Source organism: Monosiga brevicollis, genomic scaffold, assembly GCF_000002865.3.
Source record: "Monosiga brevicollis MX1 MONBRscaffold_7 genomic scaffold, whole genome shotgun sequence".
NCBI lineage: Eukaryota > Choanoflagellata > Craspedida > Salpingoecidae > Monosiga > Monosiga brevicollis.
In genome coordinates this window covers 729,144-752,008 of record NW_001865044.1, presented here as the reverse complement: position 1 = coordinate 752,008, position 22,865 = coordinate 729,144, and the positions used below count along the sequence as shown (strand labels likewise).

General features: G+C 53.7%; 4 protein-coding genes across 4 annotated transcripts in view; 3 read left to right on the top strand and 1 right to left on the bottom strand.

Annotated features, from left to right (window-relative positions):
* Nucleotides 1-563, top strand: part of MONBRDRAFT_24618 (uncharacterized protein) — a gene marked incomplete at both ends in the record, with an annotated part of 3,779 nt that extends 3,216 nt beyond the window's left edge. The window contains 2 exons of the mRNA XM_001745017.1: nucleotides 77-322; nucleotides 429-563. Coding sequence (XP_001745069.1) covers nucleotides 77-322; nucleotides 429-563 — 381 coding nt within the window. The remainder of the gene's footprint in view (nucleotides 1-76; nucleotides 323-428) is intronic.
* A 136-nt stretch (nucleotides 564-699) lies between these two features.
* MONBRDRAFT_24617 (uncharacterized protein) lies at nucleotides 700-2,788 on the top strand (the record flags this gene model as incomplete). The annotated part of the gene is made up of 9 exons (XM_001745016.1): nucleotides 700-786; nucleotides 864-922; nucleotides 1,013-1,082; nucleotides 1,162-1,408; nucleotides 1,530-1,531; nucleotides 1,694-1,990; nucleotides 2,103-2,180; nucleotides 2,260-2,389; nucleotides 2,721-2,788. The coding sequence occupies 9 exons, from the start codon at nucleotides 700-702 to the stop codon at nucleotides 2,786-2,788; spliced, it is 1,038 nt and encodes a 345-aa protein (XP_001745068.1).
* A 487-nt stretch (nucleotides 2,789-3,275) lies between these two features.
* MONBRDRAFT_32034 (uncharacterized protein) lies at nucleotides 3,276-5,151 on the top strand. Its single transcript, XM_001745015.1, has 3 exons — nucleotides 3,276-3,292; nucleotides 3,406-4,654; nucleotides 4,786-5,151. The coding sequence occupies exons 2-3, from the start codon at nucleotides 3,422-3,424 to the stop codon at nucleotides 4,948-4,950; spliced, it is 1,398 nt and encodes a 465-aa protein (XP_001745067.1). The 5' UTR covers nucleotides 3,276-3,292; nucleotides 3,406-3,421; the 3' UTR covers nucleotides 4,951-5,151.
* A 997-nt stretch (nucleotides 5,152-6,148) lies between these two features.
* On the bottom strand, nucleotides 6,149-22,692 carry MONBRDRAFT_24615 (uncharacterized protein; the record flags this gene model as incomplete). The annotated part of the gene is made up of 54 exons (XM_001744840.1): nucleotides 6,149-6,282; nucleotides 6,367-6,432; nucleotides 6,518-6,567; nucleotides 6,693-6,751; nucleotides 7,038-7,105; nucleotides 7,178-8,240; nucleotides 8,416-8,821; nucleotides 8,852-9,661; nucleotides 9,836-9,986; nucleotides 10,132-10,356; nucleotides 10,462-10,909; nucleotides 11,086-11,201; nucleotides 11,356-11,443; nucleotides 11,601-11,711; nucleotides 11,784-11,908; nucleotides 12,050-12,149; nucleotides 12,261-12,391; nucleotides 12,557-13,307; nucleotides 13,508-13,563; nucleotides 13,642-13,784; nucleotides 13,908-13,939; nucleotides 14,034-14,101; nucleotides 14,531-14,794; nucleotides 14,884-15,028; nucleotides 15,180-15,212; nucleotides 15,337-15,483; nucleotides 15,567-15,640; nucleotides 15,770-15,878; nucleotides 15,943-16,012; nucleotides 16,183-16,262; nucleotides 16,291-16,366; nucleotides 16,491-16,705; nucleotides 16,826-16,890; nucleotides 16,975-17,218; nucleotides 17,332-17,466; nucleotides 17,570-17,710; nucleotides 17,809-17,941; nucleotides 18,055-18,238; nucleotides 18,270-18,304; nucleotides 18,469-18,830; nucleotides 18,920-18,962; nucleotides 19,048-19,154; nucleotides 19,303-19,448; nucleotides 19,833-20,104; nucleotides 20,181-20,302; nucleotides 20,404-20,514; nucleotides 20,683-20,933; nucleotides 20,979-21,062; nucleotides 21,153-21,192; nucleotides 21,382-21,540; nucleotides 21,619-21,718; nucleotides 21,812-21,915; nucleotides 22,455-22,530; nucleotides 22,625-22,692. 54 exons carry the CDS (start codon nucleotides 22,690-22,692, stop codon nucleotides 6,149-6,151), a joined length of 9,396 nt encoding a protein of 3,131 aa, XP_001744892.1.
* Nucleotides 22,693-22,865: the final 173 nt, after the last annotated feature.

Genomic DNA, 22,865 nt, shown 5'->3' with positions numbered 1-22,865 from the left:
TGGGCCCCCCCCCCCCCCCCCCCTTTTTTTTCCTTTGGCATGACTTCTTTCTTTCTTTCTTTCTTTCATCTTCTAGTTTGGCACCGAAAAGACGCCAATTGCTTACACAGATCCGACGCGATTCCCGTACGAGAAAGTCAAATCCCAAAAAATTATCGTGGATCGCCGGCATGAGACAGTGATTCTTCCCATCCATGGCTTCGCAACGCCTATTCACATCTCTTGCATTAAGAACGTCTCGCAAACAGACGGCGAGGATCACTCCCTCTTGCGCATCAACTTCAATCATCCGGGTATCAAGAATATTCGTCCCAATGCCGAAGTACGTCATGCTTTTTGTTGACAACCCGTTTGCATGCGAGCAAGTTGAGTGATGTGATGCACCTTGTTCTTGCTGACCTTCGCTTTTGTTGCCTGTGCCTTCATAGAATGAGCCCGAAGCCTACCTCAAGGAGATTACTTTCCGCAGCCAAAGTGCCCCGACCCTGCAAACGGCCTTTCGTCTCATCCGTGATACGCAAAAGAAGTACAAGGACATTGAGCTTGAGCGCAAGCGCAACGAGGTCTGCAAGCCTTTCAGCTCTGAACGATGATTCGCTTTACGTGTGTGTTTGGCTGTGTCTGTACTCATGCTTTCTCCCCATATCTTTTATGCTTCTCTCTCTCCCACAGCAAGTAGTGGAACAAGCTGATCTCAAGATGAGGCCGTCGGGTCAGAAGCGTGTCGTTTTGCGGGACATGTCCATTCGTCCTGTAACCCGCAAGCGCAACCAAGGCACTCTCGAGGTGAGTTGATCCGCCCTATGTGCGTGCAGTTTTGCTCAGCTCATACACACGTGCTTGATTCCTGCGTGTGTCATCAGATGCATGCCAACGGTCTGCGGTATACAAGCAAGTCCGAGCCCATTGACATTTTGTTCAGGTGCGCTTTTGGGCCAGCGTCAACACCTTTTCCCTTTCTTTGGCATCATTTAGGTTCTGACCTCCCTGCCTTGGCGTGCCTGTGCTGCAGCAATATCCGCAATGCCTTTTATCAGCCCTGCAAGAACGAAGTAGTTATTGCATTGCATTTCCACCTCAAGGTAATTGAGCAGCTCCCTTGATCCGGTCTGGGGCTCGCTGTGGAGGGCCGTCGCTTGACTCGTGTTCTGATTCTTCTAGAACCCCATCCTGATTGACAAGAAGCTGGTCAAAGATGTGCAATTTTATCGTGAGGTGGGCGAGGTCCAGACAGATTTGGCCCAGGTGCGCGGGCGTGGTGAGCGCGAGGAGGCCGAACGCGAGCAGACTGAGCGTCGTCTCAAGAAAAAGTTTCATCAAGAGTTTGAGAACTTCTACCGCACCATCGAGGAAGAGCTCGGCCAGCGCATCATGTTCGAGGTGCCTTACGAGAAGCTGGCATTCCCTGGTGCGTGCTGCATGTCTGATGTATATGACAATTGCTTCAGTCGTGGCAGATGGCGTCTCCCTGGCTCTTGGTGGCAAAACTCAAGCCTGTCAAAACGAATGATTCGGTGCTCTGATTCTAGGTGTGCCGCATAAGACCACTGTGAAGCTTATGCCCACGGACAACTGCCTCGTCAATTTGACGGAACAGGTACATCTGGCGCGCAGAGGGCGTGGCTGGTACTCGGCTCGTTGGCGTGCTTCTTTGAGTGAGCTCACAACGGATGGGGCTCAAATGTCGTGGTAGCCTGCTTTTGTATTGGTGCTGGCCGACGTGGAGCGGGTGCACTTTGAGCGTGTGAGCTTCCGTACCCGGAACTTTGACATTGTGTTCATCTTCAAGGATTACAAGCGTCCAGTGCACCATGTGGGCGCCATTCCCAACAAGCACCTCGAGATGATCAAGCAGTGGCTGGACAGCTGCGAGTTCCGATACACGCAGGGCCCGCTGACGCTCCAATGGAAGATGATCATGAAGGAGATCACGACCAAGCCACAGGAGTTTTTGGACAATGGCGGCTGGAGTTTCCTTGACGAAGACGACGTGCGTGCGGTTATGCCCTGTTTGAGCGTGAAAAAACAACAACAAAGCCTGCCACGGTGCCAATTGTGCGCAAGGATGGCTCATTCTTGCCTGAGTGTGCACGAAATCACAGCCCGATCAGTCTGGCGAGGATAGCGAGGATCAAGAATCTGAGTTTGAGGTTTCAGAGGACGAGCTGGACGAAGCTGAGGTTTGAAGCGCGTCTGATTTTGAGTCTGACGGCGGTCGTTGTGGCGTTGTCCCTCACATTGGAGATGTTTGTTTGGCAGGAGTCCACTGAAGAGGAATTTGACGACAGCGAGCTGGAGCTGGGGGATGAGGAGAGCGAAGAGGAGTACGAGGAAGACAGTGACGAGGAGGGCGAGGACTGGGACGATCTTGAGGAGCAAGCGCGTGCAGGTGCGCAGTCGTCTTGCGTGTTATGGTCATGGCCGTTTATTATGGGACCATTCTCCGCTTCATCTGACTCTTACCCCTCCTGTGGTTCTCGCACTTTGTTTAGCGGATGAACGCAAGCGTCGCTCAGAGGCCGAGGAGCGCCCGGTATGTTGCATGCTTGTGCTCACTGTCATGTCTCAACGGCCTTCCCTTCACTTTGCTTTGCTTTGCTGACGTGCGATTATCTGCTGCAGAGTGGCAAGCGGAGCAAGCGTAGCAAGTAGACAACTGGTTCCATTCGGTCTCATGTTTCTTGTGTGTTGTGCAAGCAATTCATGTTTTTGTTGATGAGATGATGATGAAGAAGAGTTTGCAGTTGTCAGTGCCGAGTATCGGCATATGGGAGAGGAGTTTTTATAGTTGGAGGCGACACGGTTTCGGCGAATCGCAGCCTTGCATCTGGTTCCTCGAAACTGGCCGCCAATCCCACGACGGATTATGGCCAGTGAGGTCCCAGCCCCCTCGACTTTGTCGAGAGGAAGCCATACCCGCCGAACGTCATTGCGGAAGTGATGAGACAATCTAGCTTATGAAGCTGTATCTCTCACTTGCTCATCAAACTTGAAGCAACAAGTTTTGTGTCTGTATTTTGTGTGTGTGTGTCAGTGAGGGCAGAAGATCGAACAAACAAGAAAGTGCTGACAACACCCTTACACTTGCGCAAGGTACATAGCACGCGACCATCACAAAAGAGAGAGAGAGAGAGAGGCAGACGACACAGAGAGCAGAGCTTAACCCTCACAAGCTTCACGCAATGCTGAAGATGTGTTGCACGTGATGCATTTGTTGCCTGGCTGTGCAGCCCCTTACCTCTCTTCATCGGCCCCCTCCCTCGCCCCTGGTCATCCCTGCCTGTGGTTTGTGGTGCGTCATACGTTTCAAGTTCTCTGTGTGGTGACCGCGTTGTACGTTTGCGTCCGCTTGACTCTCGAGTACTTGCTGTTTTTTTTCCCTCACCCCCAGCTTGATACCCGCAGGTGCCTGGAAAGAAAGATGTCTCTGCCCGCTGAGCCGTTGACGTGCGTCTCGCCCGTAGACGGGCGTTACGCGTCCAAAACAGCGGATCTGCGCCCATACTTTAGTGAGTATGGCCTCATGCGCAACCGAGTCCGGGTCGAAGTGGCCTGGCTTCGCTTCCTGGCTGGCATCCCAGAGATCACTGAGGTTGAACTGAGCGCCGAAGCACTGCAAGAACTGCAGGCCGTTGCAGACAACTTTAGTCTCTCCGACGCCCAGGCCATCAAGGACATCGAGGCCACCACTCGTCACGATGTCAAAGCCATTGAGTACTTTTTGAAACAAGCTACCGAGGGCAACAGCGAGCTGCGCGCGGTGAGCGAGTTTATTCACTTTGCCGCCACGTCGGAGGACATCAACAACCTCAGCTGGGCCCTGTGCCTCAAGGACTTTCGCACTGAGGTGCTTCTACCTTCCATGCGCGAAGTCATCACGGCCATTGGTGCCTTGGCTGAGGAGCTCGCGGAGGTGGCCATGATGTCCCGCACCCACGGCCAACCGGCCACGCCCTCCACCATGGGCAAGGAGCTGGCCAACTTTGCCTACCGCCTCAAGCTCCAGTATGATCAGCTGGCCGCCGTCGAGATTCGCGGCAAGAAAAACGGTGCTGTCGGCAACTACAACGCTCACATCAGTGCCTACCCACACTTGCGATGGGGGGACCTCGGTCGCCAATTTGTTGAGGGTCTCGGCCTGGTGCACAACCCTTACACCACACAGATTGAACCCCATGACTTTGTTGCCGAGTACTTTCATGCTGTGACACGCTTCAACACGATCCTTTTGGATCTGGACCGAGACATGTGGTCTTACGTCTCACTGCGCTTCTTCCGTCAGCGCAAATTGGCTGGTGAGGTGGGATCCTCCACCATGCCTCACAAGGTCAATCCGATTGACTTTGAAAACTCCGAGGGGAACCTTGGCCTGGCCAACGCCGTGATGGAGTTTTTGGCTCGCAAGCTGCCCGTGTCGCGCTGGCAGCGTGATCTCACTGACTCCACCGTTCTCCGTAATATGGGAGTCGGCCTGGCTCACTCCATGATCGGCTACAAGTCGACCCTGCATGGCTTGAAAAAAGTGGATGTCGACACGGCTGTCATCGCCGCCGATCTGGCCGCCCACTGGGAGCTCTTGGCAGAGCCCATCCAGACCGTCATGCGCCGCTATGGCGTGGCCAACCCCTACGAGAAGTTGAAGGAGTTCACTCAGGTTTGTTGGTCCCGCAGTTGAGCGAGACATCACACGCGGTGCACGCTGCCGCTGATTGATGTCATCATTTCCCTGTCGCTGGCCTTGTGCGCATCATGAATCGCTGGGTCTGATTGGTGTGCTATGCTTAGGGCAAGCAAGTGGACCAGTCCACCATGGCCTCGTTCATCGACAGCATTCGTGCTGACCTGCCGGCAGAAGAGGTGGAGCGTCTTCTGGCGCTCACGCCCGCCACATACATAGGCAATGCCGCTGAGCAAACCCGCCAGTTGGCGCAGTACCTCAAGTTTGACTGAGGGAGAGGCCGTCAGGATCGGCTTCCCGACTTGAGTCGCCCTTGACTCCCGCTATTGCTAGGTTGTTATCGTGTCATTTCTCTTTCCGGATTTCTTGCTGCCCACGCGCTCATCGCCAGGTGGTCTTTCTTGTTCAATCCCTTGGCCCACTCTCCCTGGTTGTCATCCGAGGAAAGCGTCTAAAATTGATGTTTGCATTGTACCTCAGATCGCCAGCAACTCGCCTTGAATAACGGGGTGTGCGTGCGCACATTCTACAAGCATAAAAAACAAAGAAGTGATGTGTGACCAGCCCAGGGATTTTAGGTAGTAGCACGAGAGGAATGATCATTTTCACCGCTTCACTTGGATGGAGATGCGAGCCACACGGGCCCGGGGAGCGGGAGGGGTCACTTGAACAAGTCATCAACAATCAGGATGCCGCAGGGCGGTGGCAGCAGAGCGGCAGCGGACATCGCCAGGGCCGCAGAAGAGACAATAACCAGAACAAAATAAAATAAAAAAATAAGGTGGTGCCACAGTAGTCCACTCATACGCTTTCGCGGGCTTCTATCGCCGTCACGCGGGCGCGCAGCGCCTCACGATATCGCTCACGCCGAAGCGCTTTGTAGGTTTCGAGTTCCTCCTCCGTCAAATCACGGTCCCATCGCAACGTATCGTTGTCCTGAATAACCTCAAACGCCTAAAAACAAACAAGCATGGCTCTCTCAAAAAGCACGGACTCTACATCCATAAATCACGTGCGGTCTGCGCCGGCCATCGCAAGGAGAAACGAGCCAGACCTTGGCTGCTGGGCCTTCTCCGTTGGCAACCGAGTTTGCTGATGCATTCTGTGCTTTCTTCTTCTTCTTCTTGCCGGCTTTCGTCAAGACAAGGTGGTAAGCATGGTGCTTGAGATCCAAACTCGTCGCAAATGGACACACCAAGCCTGAGCTTCAACTCACCATTCTTCTTCACCAGCTTCTTGCCAGCCTTTTTCGGGCGCCGCCCCGCTGCTGCCGGTACAGGCGGCTCCATGCTCGGCAACTAGCAAAGTGACAGTTGTTGTCAGATGTTTTGTTGCTTGTTTGACAACACACACACACACACACACAAACAAATTTTTTTTTTCAAATTTCACCAAAATTTCGATTTTCAGTTGACGAGTGTCATAAAGGGGGGCGCGAGTGAAGGAGTGAAAGATGGGAAAGACGGCCAATTAATAGGTGAAGGGATCGACGTGATCTTTGCTGTTAAAGGCGTGATTGGCATGGTCATCAGCCGGGCCCACGTCCATGTATGCAGACTCCTCGTTGTCGTCGTTGTTGCCGCTACTGTTGACAGCTCGGGCCTCTGGTCACTCGGGCAGCATGACAGCCAAGGTGAATGCACTCCAGCAGTGCAAAGACGTCAAAGATACAGCCGTAAAAAACATACCCTGACCATGTCTGCCAGACACATCCATATACCCGGGCTCTTCCAAAGGAGTTGGTAGGTTGGCATCTGCGTCGGGGTATCATTGGCAGATTGCAAAAACACGCGTCAGTCAATAAGGACTTCCTACGTTCCACTACAAAGGCGTACGTACAGTCAGTGATATCGTCCCCTTCACCCTCATTGGCGCTGGCGGTGCTAAACCTAAAGTGGTAGGCAACCCACATCGTCGGTCAATTGGCACACGAGCCAGAAGAAAGAGAGCTTTGCAGCCCCTGAGGGTTTCTTGCACAGGAAGGAACATGGGGACGCCCAGCAAGCAAACATACGGGTCGGAAGCGGTGGCATAGTGGCCAGCCTCCACAATGTGATCCTCGTTACCACCGTACTGTGGGGCCCCAGAAAGAAGACACAGCAACAAAGTGTGAGCAATACGGCGCAGAACGTGTCTGCGCACAAAAAACTCGCGTGGATCACCTCACCATGGGATTCGTAAAGGAAGAGACATGTCGGCGATCACCAGCTCCAGAAATATTGCTGTGCTGCTGATGCCGGCGCCGAACAACAACGGCAGCAACAACAACCAAAATAGCCACCACCAAGCCCGCTATGATACCGATGGCCAGTCCGCTGTCTCGGCTCCTGCTACCAGACTGGGCGCTAGACGGGTCGACCGTGGTGGCGCCATTCATGGGTGCCACCGTTGTTTGCTCAGTGCCGGGTGCAGTGCTGGCGGTAGTACCTGGGCGAGTGGAGCGCCCAGTTGCAGGTCTCGAGTCGGTTGTCGTGGATGGAACATGTTCTGACGTCGGACCAGAACTGGTCGTGAATCGTCCAGTAGGATCTGTCTGGTCGCTGGCAGATGTGGCCGAGCTGGGAGTGGTGGTGAATGGTGCAGCCGTTGTGCCGGGAAGCAGAGCAGCGCAATTCGCCTCGTCGATGCAAGAGCTGCAGAGAAACAACTCCATTATGACACTGTTAACTTGATGGTTAATAGTGGTAGCAATGTCTTGCGCCAGCCTCTGATTGCGAATTGCCGCGTTGAGGGCGCAACCAACAAGGGGTACATCGTCAACCGAGGGCATAACCAAAGAGAACGTCACGACGGCCGAGCCAGCCGTAATATCTAGGACATACACATTGTCGGCGCGGATTACAGCACGCCCGCTGAGAGTAGTAATTGTAGAGGCAAGCGCGTTGCTCATCTGTGCAAAGTTGATGTCGGTGACGGTGATCCCTTGAATCCGCACTCGCGCCAGGATTGTATCGGGTGGGACGGTAGTGGTGGTGGTGGTAGTAGTGGTAGTGGTAGTGGTAGTAGTAGTGGTCGTAGTAGTGGTAGTAGTGGTAGTGGTAGTGGTAGTGGTAGTGGTAGTGGTGGTCGCGGTGGATCCCAAGGTGGTGGATCCCATTATGGGGGTTGTGCCTACCGTTTCTGTAGTGACGTTAGGGCTCATGGTCGTGGTGCCCGCGGAGCTTGCAGTTGTCAAAGGTGCTGTCGACGTGCCTGCAGAGCTCGACACAGTGCTGCTGGCAGACGTGAACGAGCTTGAGACAGTAGACGACGCAGCTGTGGGCAAAGTGCCTGACGTTGTCAACATCGTGGTGGCGTGGTCGGTGGTAGAGGAAACGGGCGTGCTCGCCGAGGTGGGTGACAAAGTAGGAATGAAAGCAAGTTCCGCATCGGCACAGCAACGAACAGCCGCTGTTTGGTACACATGCAGGCATTGTCGCTCGCCATAACCCACAGCATTCAAGTTGGCAAATGAATGTGTGAGATACGATGACACTCCACATCTTCCACAGCTCGTGCCTGACCAAATGGCCTTGCCATTGTGTCCACAACCACTGTCCAATGCCTCTCCACGGACCAGCTCCTACAATTTGAGCGAGGCATTAAGCAATGACAAGTAGAGCATGCACGTCAAGAAGAATTGCTGGCGGGAATTCTTTTCAAAAAAAAAAAAAAAAAAAAAAAAGAGGCATGCCTGACTACCCGGTCCTCTTCAATCCTTCGCCCCGCCCCTTCACAAACAAGCACCCATCACGTACACTATAGGTGCATAGCCGTGCGTGGCTGTCCTGGCAAACTTTTTGAGCAACGTCAAAGGTAACCAGCGAGCCCACACACTGTCCATTGTCCACCTCAGACTCGCCGCAAACCTCGACAGTGCCGTAGTTGAACCGCGTCCATCCCAAGGCCTCACATGAAGCTTCAGAGCGGATGCGGGCTGGGGCGGCAAATTCCTCATCGGCAGCACACCGAACAGTGACAATGGGGAGTGCGGCGTCCACGCAGCTGAGCATTATGGCCCATTCCACACACACACACACACACACACACACACACACACACACACACACACACACACACACACACACACACACACACACACACACACACACACACACACACACACAAAGGGCCGTGAATACGCACTCAAGCGCGCAGGATGTGCTCACAAAGTATCCACGAAGAGCCTCTCACCTCAGACGGTTTCTGGTCACATTCAAAGCCAAGTATCCGCCGGCCCCCGTATCGTCTACTGTGCACCGTGAAGAAGTGGCATACAAGTCGCCGACGCCCTCGCCAGGTGCCGGGAGCAAAGACTTGCCCTGCCGAAGCTCAAAGGCAGAAGGCAACCGTGCCCCCATGATGGCACAGTAGCGGTCCACCTCTTCTGCTGAGGCGTTGGTAATGAGGCGACTGCCAGCCTGCAACAGTTCTCCCGCCAGAGTTCGGGTTGCAAAGGGCGTCAAGCAGAACGAGGCGTTGATTTGAGGCGCAGCTGTAGCTGACGTCCATCCCCCCACTAGCGTACCATACGCTGGGTTGCTGCTCTGATCAGTGCCAGTCCGAAGAGCGTCACACGTGTAATCGGACATGACACCATCGCGGTCACCACAGCAGCGTGCATATGCCAGGCGATCGGGATTTCGACAGAGCGTGCCAGTGTTACGTGTGTTAGCAAAGTGCGACGCCACCACAAAACCATCGGCACAGGTTTCGCGTGTCCAGATTTTAAAGTCACCATCTGGATCGCAGTCCCCCTTTGCAATCTCCGTCTCGACCTCGTCCACACTGCATAGCCGAGCACCTATATCCTGGCACAATTGCTCAGCTTGTCGAAAAGTCAAACGGGAGTCGGGGCACTGTGCGTTTCCTGTTGTCCCGACAATCAAGTCGGACCCACAGACATTGGGATCTCCCCGCGCGGCGCCCCAGCGCAGCTGATCACAAGTCTTGCATGACGTGCCCGTCAGCAAAACCTCGTCATTGGCTGCATCAGCACAGCAGCTACCAACCACAGCAGGATGCCCATAAAAGTGAGATGTTGGGACGAAGGAAGGGCCAAATCAATCCAAGCTGAAGGAAAGCGGAAATAACGGCTTGTATCGGGTGGCAACACACGTGCCAAGCTCACACCGCGGAACCCGCGAAAGCAAAGCGCTGTGGATGACAGGCTCTTACCGTGCGGGCGCAACATCCGTGCCTTGGAGGCACATCGTTTCCACGTAGCCCAGAGTGGAGAGTGAACCATACTTGACAGCAACAAAGGCATTGGCACTGCACGTGGAGCAATCGGACGAGCTCCAAACATAGGAGGCATCCAGGCCGTCATCTAGAAGAGAGCGACAGAAAGAAGTCACGGGTAGTCAAGCTCAGTTGGCCTACTTTTTCCTGACAAATGCACAGGCATGGTCACGGGTACTCGAAGCAGAACGTGCAGCCAAGCTGATGTGCTGCAACCTCGGGAATGAACGTACTCGAGCCAGCATCTGCACCCAACATAAGCTCATTGGCGGTGCAGAGACGGGCGCCTGATGCTTCACAGCGAGCCTGAGCAATGGCTTGCGACATGGGCTCGGTGTTCACTGTTCCGTTGTCAAAGCGCAGAGGCGCCGCGCAGACCTGAGCTGCTTTGCTCAATGGGAAGTAATTGAGCTCTGAGCAGGTCAGGCGCGAAACTGGGGCGGCTTCCACAACCTCATCTACAGACACAGCACAAGTGGCAGCAGTCACCGCACAAGCAACATGATGAGTTGCGAGACGGGAGCAAAACCTGGCACTGATGTTGATCTCCTGACGACACATACCTGCACAGCAACGCACAGCTGCTCTCGTGGACGCGGGAACACAAGACGTGTTGCCGGCCATGATAGCCACATCAACGATGCCCTCGGTGCCATCCGGTAAGCGGCACTTCGAAGCCGTGTGAATGGGGAAGCGCCCAAGTACACAGCCCGTGCCGACACTCTCAAATTCAATCTCAAAAGACGTGCAGAGACGACCGCCGTTCACACTGCACAATGCCTCAGCCTCGGCAAAACTGTAATTCTTGTGGCATCGCGCCTGAGCTGTGGGCGGTAAAACTTCACCATCGAGACCATAGGGCATGTAGGAGGCGGCGCACACAAGATCAGTGCTGGAGGAAGGCGCAGACCAAACATCATCGTTGTCCCGAGGTGTGCCCAAGAATTGGCCAGAATCTCGCAGTTCACTGCACGATCGATCGGATTTAGGCGTGCTCTCATCCGCGCAACACTAAACGCGCAGGGGTGAGAGTGGAAAGCACAGCAAGCATGAGTGACAGATCGACTTTCACCCCTTCTCCACACAAATAAATAGGAAGGAAATGAGAAACCGTGAACAAGCAAATTCCCTTTCTGAGGAAAAAATCAAACAGAAACCAGCACATCGATGAGGCATGATGACCGTACGCGCAGATGGGCCAGATTGGTGGTAGCTGTGCAAACTTCGGCCCCATCACTGGCCCGCACAAGGTAGTAGCCAGCCGCACACGAGGTCCGAGTCCAAACAAACTCGTCATGGAGACCTGACATTTGTTGACCAGTACAAATAATGTGGTTTAGATACTTGAGGGAAACAGATGGCAAGAACAGAGGACAGGCCTGTGCATTCTACCCTTGCGCGCCCACAAAATACAAAATCAATCCAAACAAATGGTTTCAATACATGACGCATCATACCACAAGAGGTCAAATCGTTGCGGGCTTCACGGGCTTCAGATCGCTCGCAGAGACGTGCCCCTTGTGCCTGGCACACTTCAACAGCCAACTATGTCAAAGGTGAAGCCAGAGCGCATGAGACGAGTTATGCATTGCGATGCCCACAGGCACCGCAAAAAACATTGTCACGAGGGCAGCAACCACAGATGAATGGTTTCAAGCCATACACAGCGACATTTGCTCGATCAGGAGACGTCTCGACGTACGTCCAAGCTAATAGGCTGCTCAAGGCATTGCGGAGAGGCAAGCGCATTGTCTTGCAGCACGGCGCTTTCGATACAAGTGGTGACGGAATCGTTGATTGCTGTCCAGCCAAGCTGGGAGCAGGTTGAACACGATTTTCCGACGGCAATGGTGGCGTCCGTGACCACATCTGCACAGCAGCGAACCATGGCGGAGCCCGTGGTGGGCTCCAGGCAGCTAGTAACACCACCATCATGCCTGTGACTCAACTTGGCAGTGCGTCCACATCGGCCGCAATCCGTCGATGTCCAAACAGGAGCGTTGTTGTGGCCTGCAACACCAAAACAGGGGAGAACATGAAAGAAAGCTTAAAGCACCATTCATCCAAGCACTCGTGGATATGGGTGCATGTGTGCCATATGAAATATGGCCACTCATGCATGTCGCATGGCTCAAGGCTATCAGGACTAACCACACCCAGTATCGCGCGTGGCACCAGCGATATACTCTCCAAAGGTGCACAGGCGTGCGCCTAGCTCCGTACACACGGCCTCGGCTCGCGCAAAGGAAACCTTGAAACAATCTCATCTGCGCATGAGAGGCGTCGAAGCGTGGTCGCAGATGCAAGTTCCTCCCCTGGGGAGGATACCACAGCAATGCTTGACCACCTCCTACCAACTCACCTGATCTCCTAAACAGCTGCCGTTGATCACCAAGGATGAACCACATACGTTGTCCGGACCATACGGGGTAAAAGCAAAGTCAAGTTGCGCACAGCTGCGCGTTGAACGGATGGGAGTAGTGCCAGTCGCATCTGGAAACAGCCAAAATTGAAGATGAGGTTGAGTTTCTGCCCAGCCCACACAACACGAAGCCTTGGCACGGTTGACCAAGTGTCGTGCACAAAAGCAAGGCCCAAAGATACATAGGATGTGTAATGTAGGAAGCGCACGCAGAAAAGAAGGCGAGATGCACATACCCGCGCAGCATTGTACACCGCTCGTGGCACTTGGTCCACCATCGCGTGGCAAGCAAGTGCGATTATACACGCCAGGAGCAGTTTGAGTGACGCGATAGAAGCCAATGGTCGTATTGGTTAATGCACAGGCAGTGCCGCTCCAAGCAGAAACTTCACTGCCATCACAAGTCTCGTTAATGCCGACTTGCTCCAACTCAAGCACTTGGCACAGCCGGGCTTGATTGATGGCACATATTTTTTCGGCTTCATCAAAAGTTTTACCACTCTGACACCGATCGTTCACATCCAGGATTTGAGCAGATTCATCAAAGGTGAGTTGCCCCGAAGTACAAGTTGTCTGGTTCGTGCCCAACCAGCTGTAACCACCAGCTGTGCCGCGATGATTCAGCACGTTAAAGGCGGAAAACTGCAAAGCCAAGCATGATGCTTCAGACTTGAGGATATACGCTGTATCGGCGCAGCACGCAAAGGCTGCTGTTGGTGTTGAAGTGTTTTGACATTCCCGCTGACCGGCAGGCGTGATGACGTATGCAGATTCGGTGCCACACGAATTGCGCGACCACAGTGCGGATCCATCCAGGCTACAAGCGTCGTTAACGCCTTGGTACAAACCGGCTTCGAGTTCTGTGATATCGCAGAGTCGCATGCCTATGGCTGAGCACTGTTCGCCCGCAGTGACAAAGGACACGTTGGCGTGTGTGCACGCCCCATTCTCTAGCACGTCTCTGGTGCCGCAGACGCCGTAATCAACCTATAGAATCGTTAAAAAAGCACGAGACAGCAGTCTCAGAAGAATTGGTTGTAAGGATCGGCAATGAACAGCGATACAAGTTGCGTACAGTCGTTGGGGACAGGCCAAGCTGCTCGCAGGAACTGCACGAAGTGGAGACACTATCCAAGTACTGCCGTTCTTCCACATCCGCGCAGCAACGCACTGCACGAGGCACGTACATGTGCCGAGGGACCAAGGTGAGAAGGTGTGGGAAAAATGTGGGTGATGGATCCAACTAAGATGATTCAGGTGGACATTGCAGCGCAGGGAAAGCAGTTTTGGAGAGCACGGATGTATTCGATGGTTTGCGTACCGGCACGCAGCTGATAATCATCAGCACAAGCGCGATCGTTGGCTTGATTGGTGGTCGACGCCGACAAAAAGGTCCAATGTGAGCTGATTCCACAACGCGTGCAATCACTGCTGCTCCAGGTATGCTCAAAATTATACAAACAGCTGAACGGTTGAAGGACAGAACAATTGCACATCAGACTTGAGTTCTGCGCCAGGAACGTAGCACTCAAGCGATGGCTGAAAAGACAAGTGGCAAGGGACGAAGAGAGCCAGGGTCGTACTGACCCCGTGTCGCGAGCGGCTTTGGCTGTGAGCTCCTGTGTACATGTCAGTAGGGTTAGAAGCATGGACACCCGCACACGTGAGAAAACCAGGCACAATAAGCCTTGGATGGTGCTCAATCATACGCACCCCAATGGTACACAGCCGAGCGCTGATGTTGCGACAAATATCGACGGCTTCAGTATATGACACTTGGCCTGCGCAGGCCCATTCACCGTCCAAAGTGGGGATGACAAGCGAAGCTCCGCACACGTCTTTGCGGGCATCTGTGCTCGACAGGTCCCATGTTAGATTTTCACAAGAGGCTGCTGACCGCTCGATGTGCGGCACGGCTTGATCCGAGCAGCATTGAACGGCAAACGTTCTCGAATCTTTCGCGACATCGCGTGGCACACAGTATGCGCCGTTGGCACTGAGATCATTGGCATTGACGACCATCAAGCCAGGTTCACCTCCCACCGAGCACCCTGAGCCTGATGCGGTGTCGTTTTGCCCGTCTGCACAGAGTTTCGAGGTCACAAGGTCAGGCACATACACTTTTTTGAGCGCGCCTGGTATTACACCAACGCAAATGCGACCCTCAAAAGCCAAGACCAAGGCATGCCATCACGCGCCATGCAACTCACTAGCGGTATCAAAATTGTCAATGAGTTCGTTGACTGTGCAGAGGCGCGCCGAATTCAAGGCACAAATATGCTCGGCGTCGTCTACTGTGGCGTATTGACGGCCTTCGCGGGTGAGGGAACCATCGCCATTGTAGGGCAGATGCCATGCCGTGCAGGTCCCACGACTGTCATCCAAAGTCCAGCCCACATCACCAGACATGCCCAACCGGGCGTTGTCCTGTTGCAGCTGCATACAGGACTGATCCGGCGGAGTTGTATACTCATCTACCATGGAGATCCGGAAGAACATGTTTCGAGGTTTACCGAGTTGGCCTAGTGGTACAAATTAAAGGCGACCTGAATCAAGAACCTACCGCCACAACAACGCACAAAGGCCGTTTCGGACGCTGGCAAACAAGTGGAAGCTGCGCTGGTTCCTGAGCCCGCAATTGCCACGAATTCCCCATCGGCGCAGCCATCTTGGCTCCGGGACCAGATCGCCTTGCCATTAAGATTGCACTAAGAGCAAGCACACGCACGTTCTTGAGACCAACCAAGTTTTTGGGCGTGCCCGCGGCACCATGTCCCAACGGTCCATTGCAGGCCATTGTAGAGCACAACTTCTTGGCGATCAGCCAAAGCAAGGTGCCAAGGGTGCAAGTGTACTTACGCCTGTTCCGGTGGCCTCACCCACCGTCAATTCCTGCAGGGTTAAATGCAGGGGGTGTGGAATGCAAATGAAAAATCATGTTAGATTCATTGCTGCACAGGAAGGCGGAGAAGTGAATCGTTGACACGCCCGGCCATCCTCGGCATCCCGCACGCACCGTTGCACTGCACAGGCGCGCACCAATTTGCCCACACATTTGCAACGCTTGGTCAAATGTGACAGGGTCTGGGTAGCAGGAGCGCTCGCCTTCCGTCGGGCCCACAATCTCACTCTCGCCACAAACGTCTCCATCGCCTCGTCGCGACTGCCCAGGGATGGATAGTGTGAGCAGGCAAAGGGCCGTTGGAAAAACATGTGTCGGTGCATGGTGCTGTTTTGGGGTCAAACCTGGTGGTAAAACCCGAGCTCGCCACAGCTCTTGCACGAAGAACCGGTCAGGTAGACATCCTTGATCTGGCGATCTAGAGTGTATGTGGCCAAAAAGGATGAGCATGACTGGGCGAGTATCGCTGTTGGATGATCGAAATTGCCTTGCCAACTCCTAGCACATTAGTTGACGTTTCACAAGAAAAAAAAAAAAATTGACCAACCTGCACAGCAGCGCACTGAGGCAAGATAAAGCTTGCTCGTACACTCAACGTCAGTACCTTTAATGATATGCTGGCCATCGATTCCGCCTTGATTGCTATTGAAAATTACCTGCCGCGATGAACATCACATGCTTCAAAGATGGCAAATTGTTCAAGGATATTTGAGCACATACCAAGGGGTTGCGGTCCAGACTGCCCGGCCATTGAAATTGCAACCCTGAGCGATAGTCGGCGAATTGAGGTCTTGGGGGTATGGCGACACCAAGGAGCGAGGGTGGTGGACATTATGGAGTCGATATCCAGGCCGAGATGTGATGTAACGCACCGTGTCCAAGGCCTCGCCAGCAATATGCTCGGAGACAGTACAAAGACGTGCGCCGAAAGCGCTGCAGATGGCATCTGCAGCTTCATACCGCTGCGTCCCCACATGCGTTTTGAGCGATCGGGGCCGCAGCAGGCAAGGTGAGCTAGGGATACATTCGAAGATGTGGTTCTGTAACATGCGCGCAGGGAGGTCGCACCACATCAGCAAAGCAGGTTGCCTCAGCTCCCAGCTTGCTAGCTCCGCAGATAGCCAAGTTTCCTTTTGTTTCCGGCCTGCCACATATTGGTCGACGACCACGTGCGCAACCATCATGCGTAAGTGTTGGTCCATGTCTCCGCAACTGAAATGCTGGCCGGCAACAAGCGCATGACGTCAACTGCAAAGAGCAAGACAGACCATCCAAGCTGCGAGCATGAGAGAGCGGAAACGGCGCGAGTCGGAACATCAACATCGGCACAGCAGGCCACGGCCAAAGATTGACCGGCTAGGACATTTGTGGCAGCTGATGCATCGTTGGGCACGCAGAGCTCATCCGCAGAGCCAGGAAGGAAAGCCCGACGTCCAATGTACCCATCGATGGTTGTACAGCTGGCAGACGAGGGGATGTACAGCTAAAACAGATGACATCAATGCACGAAAGAGGTCCAAAAGAATGCCGTCGCGAAAGCAAGAGAGCATTGCAGTACGACAGCGCCTTTTGCAAACGCCGAGCCAAAGAATCTTGTGCTTACCGAGGTATTGCATTGCGAAGCAAGAGCAAGATTGAGCAACTCGCTGCGCGTGCAGAGACGAGCACCTGAAAAAAACATTAGCCGAATTTGCATCGTGGAGACCCAGTTAGATGACACATGAAACAGCCGAGCAGCAGATGGCACCTGACCTTGTTGATAGCAGGTACGTTGCGCGACACTGGTCTCCGAGACAGTCTGACAGAGTGAGTCGTTGTCCTCCGGCACACGCTGACCCTGCTCGTCGAGGGTAAGACGTGACTCAAAGCAGCTGGAACTCATATTGGAAGCAACTGGAAACGCATTTCCGCTGCGGAATTGAGTATACTGTGCTGGGGACGTTCCCAGCTCTGAGCACGAGTAATCACTCTGATCTTGCAGCTCATCGGCACAGCACTGCACCACGAACAGGCAGATGCGATGAGGGTGAAGGCCCTTTTATGCCCGGCCAGGGGCAAGCTATGGGCCGATTGCTTGGCACCCCAGACAATCACTGTACACTTTCTTACCCGAACATACGCTCGCCCATCACTGGGTGTACATAGCTTAGGGATGCTATCCAGATTGCTAGGCTGGCCGGCCAGAGTGTAAAATCCAGCGGCACATTGGCTACGGGTCCAGATGCGCTCCGAGTTCAAGCCACACTAACATAAGCACGAGTCCATGAGGAAAGGGTCACCAAGCCATTGGGTAGGTTGGTAGCACGTGGACCACATTGGAGACGAAGCAGTCTCGCGGCCGGCTCACCCCTGAGCCCGAGCCAGCGCGAGCCTCGACCTCTTCGGCACTGCACAAGCGTGCTCCGATATTGGCGCAATATTCTTCAGCCACTGGGAAAGTCACGTTGGTGGCGGCACAAGACAGGTCACCCTGGCCATTGACCACAATCTACCATAGAAGGCACGCGGTCCGCAAAATATAACTGAGGTACGGATGGCGCATTTTAGTAGGTGACAGTCTGGGAGGGCCATCTCTAGGTTGCTGACCTGTGATTCGGCGCACACACGAGCAAAGGTACCCTGCGTCTGCACTGGATCCCAGTCCAAGTCACCGCAAGTTTTTACGCTGGTCCCAGTCAATAGCGCCGTGTCTGTGGCAGCATCAGCGCAACAGCGCAGCCTAACGGGTCACAATTATATTTAGCAAGAGCCAAGGGCAAAACCGGTTGTTGGTACATGAGGCGAATGTCAAGTTTGTCAAGAAAATGGTGGTCGCAAGTTTTGTCGACGTACTCGCCCTTGCCAGTGAGTGGTGTACACCGCTTACGGCTGCCTGTACTGGTTTCAGCCACTTGAACAGCCGATTCAACGTTGCAGCGATCGCTGTTATTGGGGCACAATTTGATAAGCTGCAAAAGGGGCGTCACAGCGAGCAGGGCCGGCGCGTTGCCCACAAGCAACAATCCGTGGGCTGATGCTACGCGGGCCGCGGCCAGTACGTCACTGACCATGCGGTTGATGTCCAGATGTAATTGCCATTGATCTACAAAGAGAGAAAGAAGGCACGGGCGCAGATGAGTTGAGATCCCCTCAGCTTAGACGCTGGTAGGAGAGAGAAAAAAAAAGGCAGCCCTGACCTGACAACCAGTCGCAAAGGCTTCGTGGCGCACGACCTCAGCGGAGGTGCAAAGACGCGCTCCTACAGACTGGCAGCGAAGATTCGCCTCAGCAAAGTCGATTTCGTCGGCCACGCGTCCGTCGGTAAAGCAGGTGCCGTTCGGGTAAGAGCTGGCACTGCAGACCAACAGGCGACCAAGGCCCTGGTAACTCCAGCTTAGCTCTTGGCAGCTCTTGAGCGAGCGAGTAGGCGTCTCAATGTTTGATACGGTTGCACCAGTGTTATCTTCATCACCGCAGCAACGAACGGCGAAGATTGAAGCTTGTTTGGGCATGCAGGTAAAAGCACCACCATAGCCACTCAAAACACCGTCATAGTTTGTCGAGGAGCTGTTGACGTAGCACTCAGAGCTGGTAGCTACGTAGACATCCCTGGCGTCGAACGCGCAACCCTAAAAAAAGCCCCCGAGATGCAGCCAAAGTGTTAGTGGGAACGGGTTGGGGAGAGAAAGTGTCTTCGTTGTCGTGATATGAGGCGCACCGTTCCCTTGGCTTGACGGCGCATTTCGATCGATGTACAAAGGCTAGCAGAATGGCCAGGCAAGTAAGGATGCCGACAATGATGACCGGCCGAGTGCAGCTGAGCCTGCTACTTTCGGGAAAACGGACCGTGCGCCATTGGCATTGCAGATCTGGTCTGCCTCTGAAAAAGTTTTGTTGCTGAAGCAGCGCGCATCGCTGCCATTGATTGAATTTGTCATTTGCGCATATTGGCCCTATTCAAATACAGCCAGTAAGTGCAAAAATAAAAACAAACACAAACAAACTGAAAATAATTATGATATATGATTAACACCCAGATGTAAACATGAAACAGCGGTGTGATCAAGACGTGCGCCTGCACAAAGCGCAAATCAAACTTACCGTTGCATCAAAGAGCATAAAGCTGTTTGCGCAGACTTGATCCTCATCGTTGTCAATGTCTGACCATTGTTGCAACATACGGAAGGTGTTGTAACGTGCTGTTGCCTCACGCAGGCTGTCACAAGAGAGGTCGCTCTTGATGTTTTCTACATCAGCGCAGCATCGCACAAGCGCCGTCGCGTTGTTGGCACGAGGCACGCAGTGTACCACATCCCCATCTTGGTAATTGCCGTTTAGCGCCACAAATGAGGAGTGATTGTCGCCACACGGCGTACGAGACCAGATAAGCCGGGCGTCAAGGTTGCACTGCAAAGCGAAATGGAACAAGGAGGGCAAAGAAAGCTGTGAAGTTTGCGGCAAGGGTATTGCGGCCACTTGACTCTCACTGCCGTTGACCCAAACATGTCAAGGAAAAGAAAAGAAAGGAAAAAAAAAAAAAAAAAAAAAAAAAAAAAAAAAAAAAAAAAAACAGGCCGAACACGATGAGCACAGAAGAGGAGCAAGAGGTCAACGTGTCGTGCAACTTACACCGGTGCCTGTCGTCTCCCCAGCCATGATCTCATCTGCATTGCACAAACGAGCACCAATGTCCAAGCACAGACGATCGGCCGTATCCCAAGGCATCTCCCGCAATGGACAAGCACCGTTTTCACTAGAAGCCCCCACCACTCGAGAGCCGGCGCAAGTGCGAATGTTGGTACTGCCAGCACGGCCAGCGTTCCAGCCCAGTTGAGAACAGGTCTTGCATGAGGTACCCGTCAGAGCGCCAAAGACTGACACTTCGTCAGCACAGCAACGGACCCTACAGGCCACAAGGGAGCATGTTAGATCGAATAGATGATAAAAGACGGGACATGCGAAAAAACAGCAGCGCGTACGGCAGTTGCTCCAAAGAGGTGTGGCAAGACATTGCATTGGCTTGGCTGTTCCAGGCCATGTGGCTCAAACCGTCGCGGCCGCATGGAGTCGCCGACCATGTTGACTGCATGTTGAAGAGGCACTGTGGGGGCCAACCAAACGAGAGCAGACGTGGCCAGACAAAAGCAAGGTTTGAAGAGCACCTGGGAAAGGACCATGACACGAATGACGCAATGTACATACGCCGGTGTCACGGGCCTCCCCAGCAATGTGCTCTGACAGCGTACAGAGTCTGGCACCCACGGCCGAGCAGAAAGCTTCGGCTTCAGCAAAAGTGGCGTTGGCAAAACATTGCTAATGCCACATGCCAATTATTTGTTTAAGATGCATGTCAGGCCAGCGAGTTTATCAGTGCTTTTGAAACAAGAAAGGGCGGGTGCATCGGGTTTGAAACCAATGCCCAGGGACTCAACAGTCCTTATGGGCCAGATCACATGGCACGGTGCAGGACAACAGGCGCACCGAATTGATGTCACTGGCACCACAGATGTGCTCACGACTAGAGGCAGTTTCTTCAAAGCCGACAGCCTCAAGCTCTGCACAGCTTTTCTCGGAGAGCCGTTGAATGGAGGGAAGTTCATCGCCGCAGCACACAACGGCATACTGAAGAGATGCGTCGTTGATGGCGTTGCAACGTGTGTCACTGGTGTTGCTGGCACGGACGGTAACATGGCCTTGACAGCGCGTGCAGATTGACGGTAACATGGGTAAGGCTGCGGGCAAGGACAAAGTGCAACCAGGCCGGCAGGAAAACTGACCTTCGGCGCAGGTTGAGCCCGTGAGCACGTGTGCGCCAGCAAACCGCCGCTGACAGCCCGCGACGCTGTCGGTGACTGCGAGCTCTAGAAATACATCAAGGTCACAGATGCACATGCAATTTATCAATTAGTGCTTGAGCCGGTCTGCCCTCAAGTGCTGGCGCAAAGACGCACCATTTTGGTAACAGAGGCGAGCGCCATTCATGGCGCAAATCTACGTCACAATGGAGGCGCAAAGATTCAAGTGAGCGAGTGTGTGTGTGTGTGTGTGTGTGTGTGTGTGTGTGTGTGTGGTGGTGGTGGTGGTGGTGGTGGAGAGGCAAGAAAGCCTTGGTGCAGAGGCAGGAAGACAAGCAACACGGCAGCAGGACAAGCGGGGAGAGTGAAAAAAAGGCAAATGTACATTGGTTGCATCTGCCGCGGTGACGTTAAGTAGGCAGCGTTGGCTATCGCCATCGCTGCCAGCTCGGGGTGAGAGCATTGTGCCATCGAGTAAGTAGGTGGTATACGGCGATACACAGACGCCCTCTGCAATTTCAGTCCAGCCATTGACCAGGGCCAACTAGCGAAAAGGGCAAAACAAGAAAGAAGGCAAGTCAACTTGGTGCATGCACGGACACTGCAAGCAAGGCCGACCTACCGAATCATTGCTGGGATTGCCATAGCTTTGAGCCTCGAGACGAAGCTCGGTACAGGATGCGTCAGAGCGACGTTCCACAGACACAGAGTCAGCGCAGCATCTATCGTCACAAGCCGGAGTCAAATGCAGCGACGTTTGAGTGTTAACGCGCCGGTTGCAACAAGGTCAGCGTAGTTTGCTGAAGGGTACAGACATGGTGGGAAAGAGCATTGAAGCACTAGGGCTTGAAGTCGTTCCACTGGTCAGATTGACGGCGAGATAAGCCGTGCCTGCAGAGTTGGTGGAGCGGCTCCAAGACTATAACCAGACAGCAACAGCAAGCGTCCATGAGCTCGCGACAGACCACGTGCAACGTTGGGAGAGAAAGAAAAAAAAAGATGAAGAAGAAACAACGCATGTAAAATAACGACCATCCTGCCCTCTGAGTCTTGAGCCGTGTTTGAGTCCATGAGGGCAATTTGACTCCTCGCTCTTTGCTTGATCGGGCAAGGGTGGGTCAGATGTTTCAATCTGCTTGTGAGGCGGGTGGATAGCAATCGTGTACAACCTGGCTAGTGGCGTTAGAGCAGCCGTTGAGAATGATGGATTGCAACTCAGAAGCACTGCACAGTCGCGCTGATTGGTGAAAACAATACTGGAATGCAGAGGCAAAATCCATGGGAGCGCTGCTTCTGCAACCCGGGTCGGTGAGGCTGGCAGGAATGCATGTGGCTGGGTAGGCCTGGAGGTGGTTTGTGGTGAGCATGGCAGGCGAAGAAGTGAGTGACCAAGGAAAAGCTTTCAATCCCAAGCAAATCACAAGTCAGGAAACTGTGGTGGGAGTTGAGAGAGCTCACAGGGATGTATTGCCAGCCGAGTGCCTCGCACGAAGCCAGCGAGTTTGAGGCATCCTCTTCAGCAAGGCCCATGGACCTGAATACAATGGACGTGCGAGCATCAAGGGTGAGTTGGGCTGTTGTGGGCACTTTTCTATCCTATGCCATGTCTGACCAATGCAAGCACGTACACGCAAGCAGCAGCAACGAGTACGACTGCCAGAAGCCATTGAGCTGATGCCTGCGCGTGAGACGCCATCACCCTTGTGCTCCGAGCTCCTCGGGTCCGCTCAAATTGAGAGGAGCGAGTGACCTCAAAAAAAAGAAGCAGAAAAGGTGTGGACTGATTGTCAGATAATATTGTCAGATGAGAAGCTTGAAATGGGACACTGTTTTGTCCACAATTTCTTTGCTCTCTTTTCTCTCTTGCCA

Excerpts from the sequence above, each read along its gene's own strand:
- MONBRDRAFT_32034 (XM_001745015.1), top strand. The coding sequence starts at position 3,422 with ATGTCTCTGCCCGCTGAGCCGTTGACGTGCGTCTCGCCCGTAGACGGG. Across the intron at positions 4,655-4,785 it reads AGTTGAAGGAGTTCACTCAG|GGCAAGCAAGTGGACCAGTC; the intron begins GTTTGTTGGTCC and ends TGCTATGCTTAG.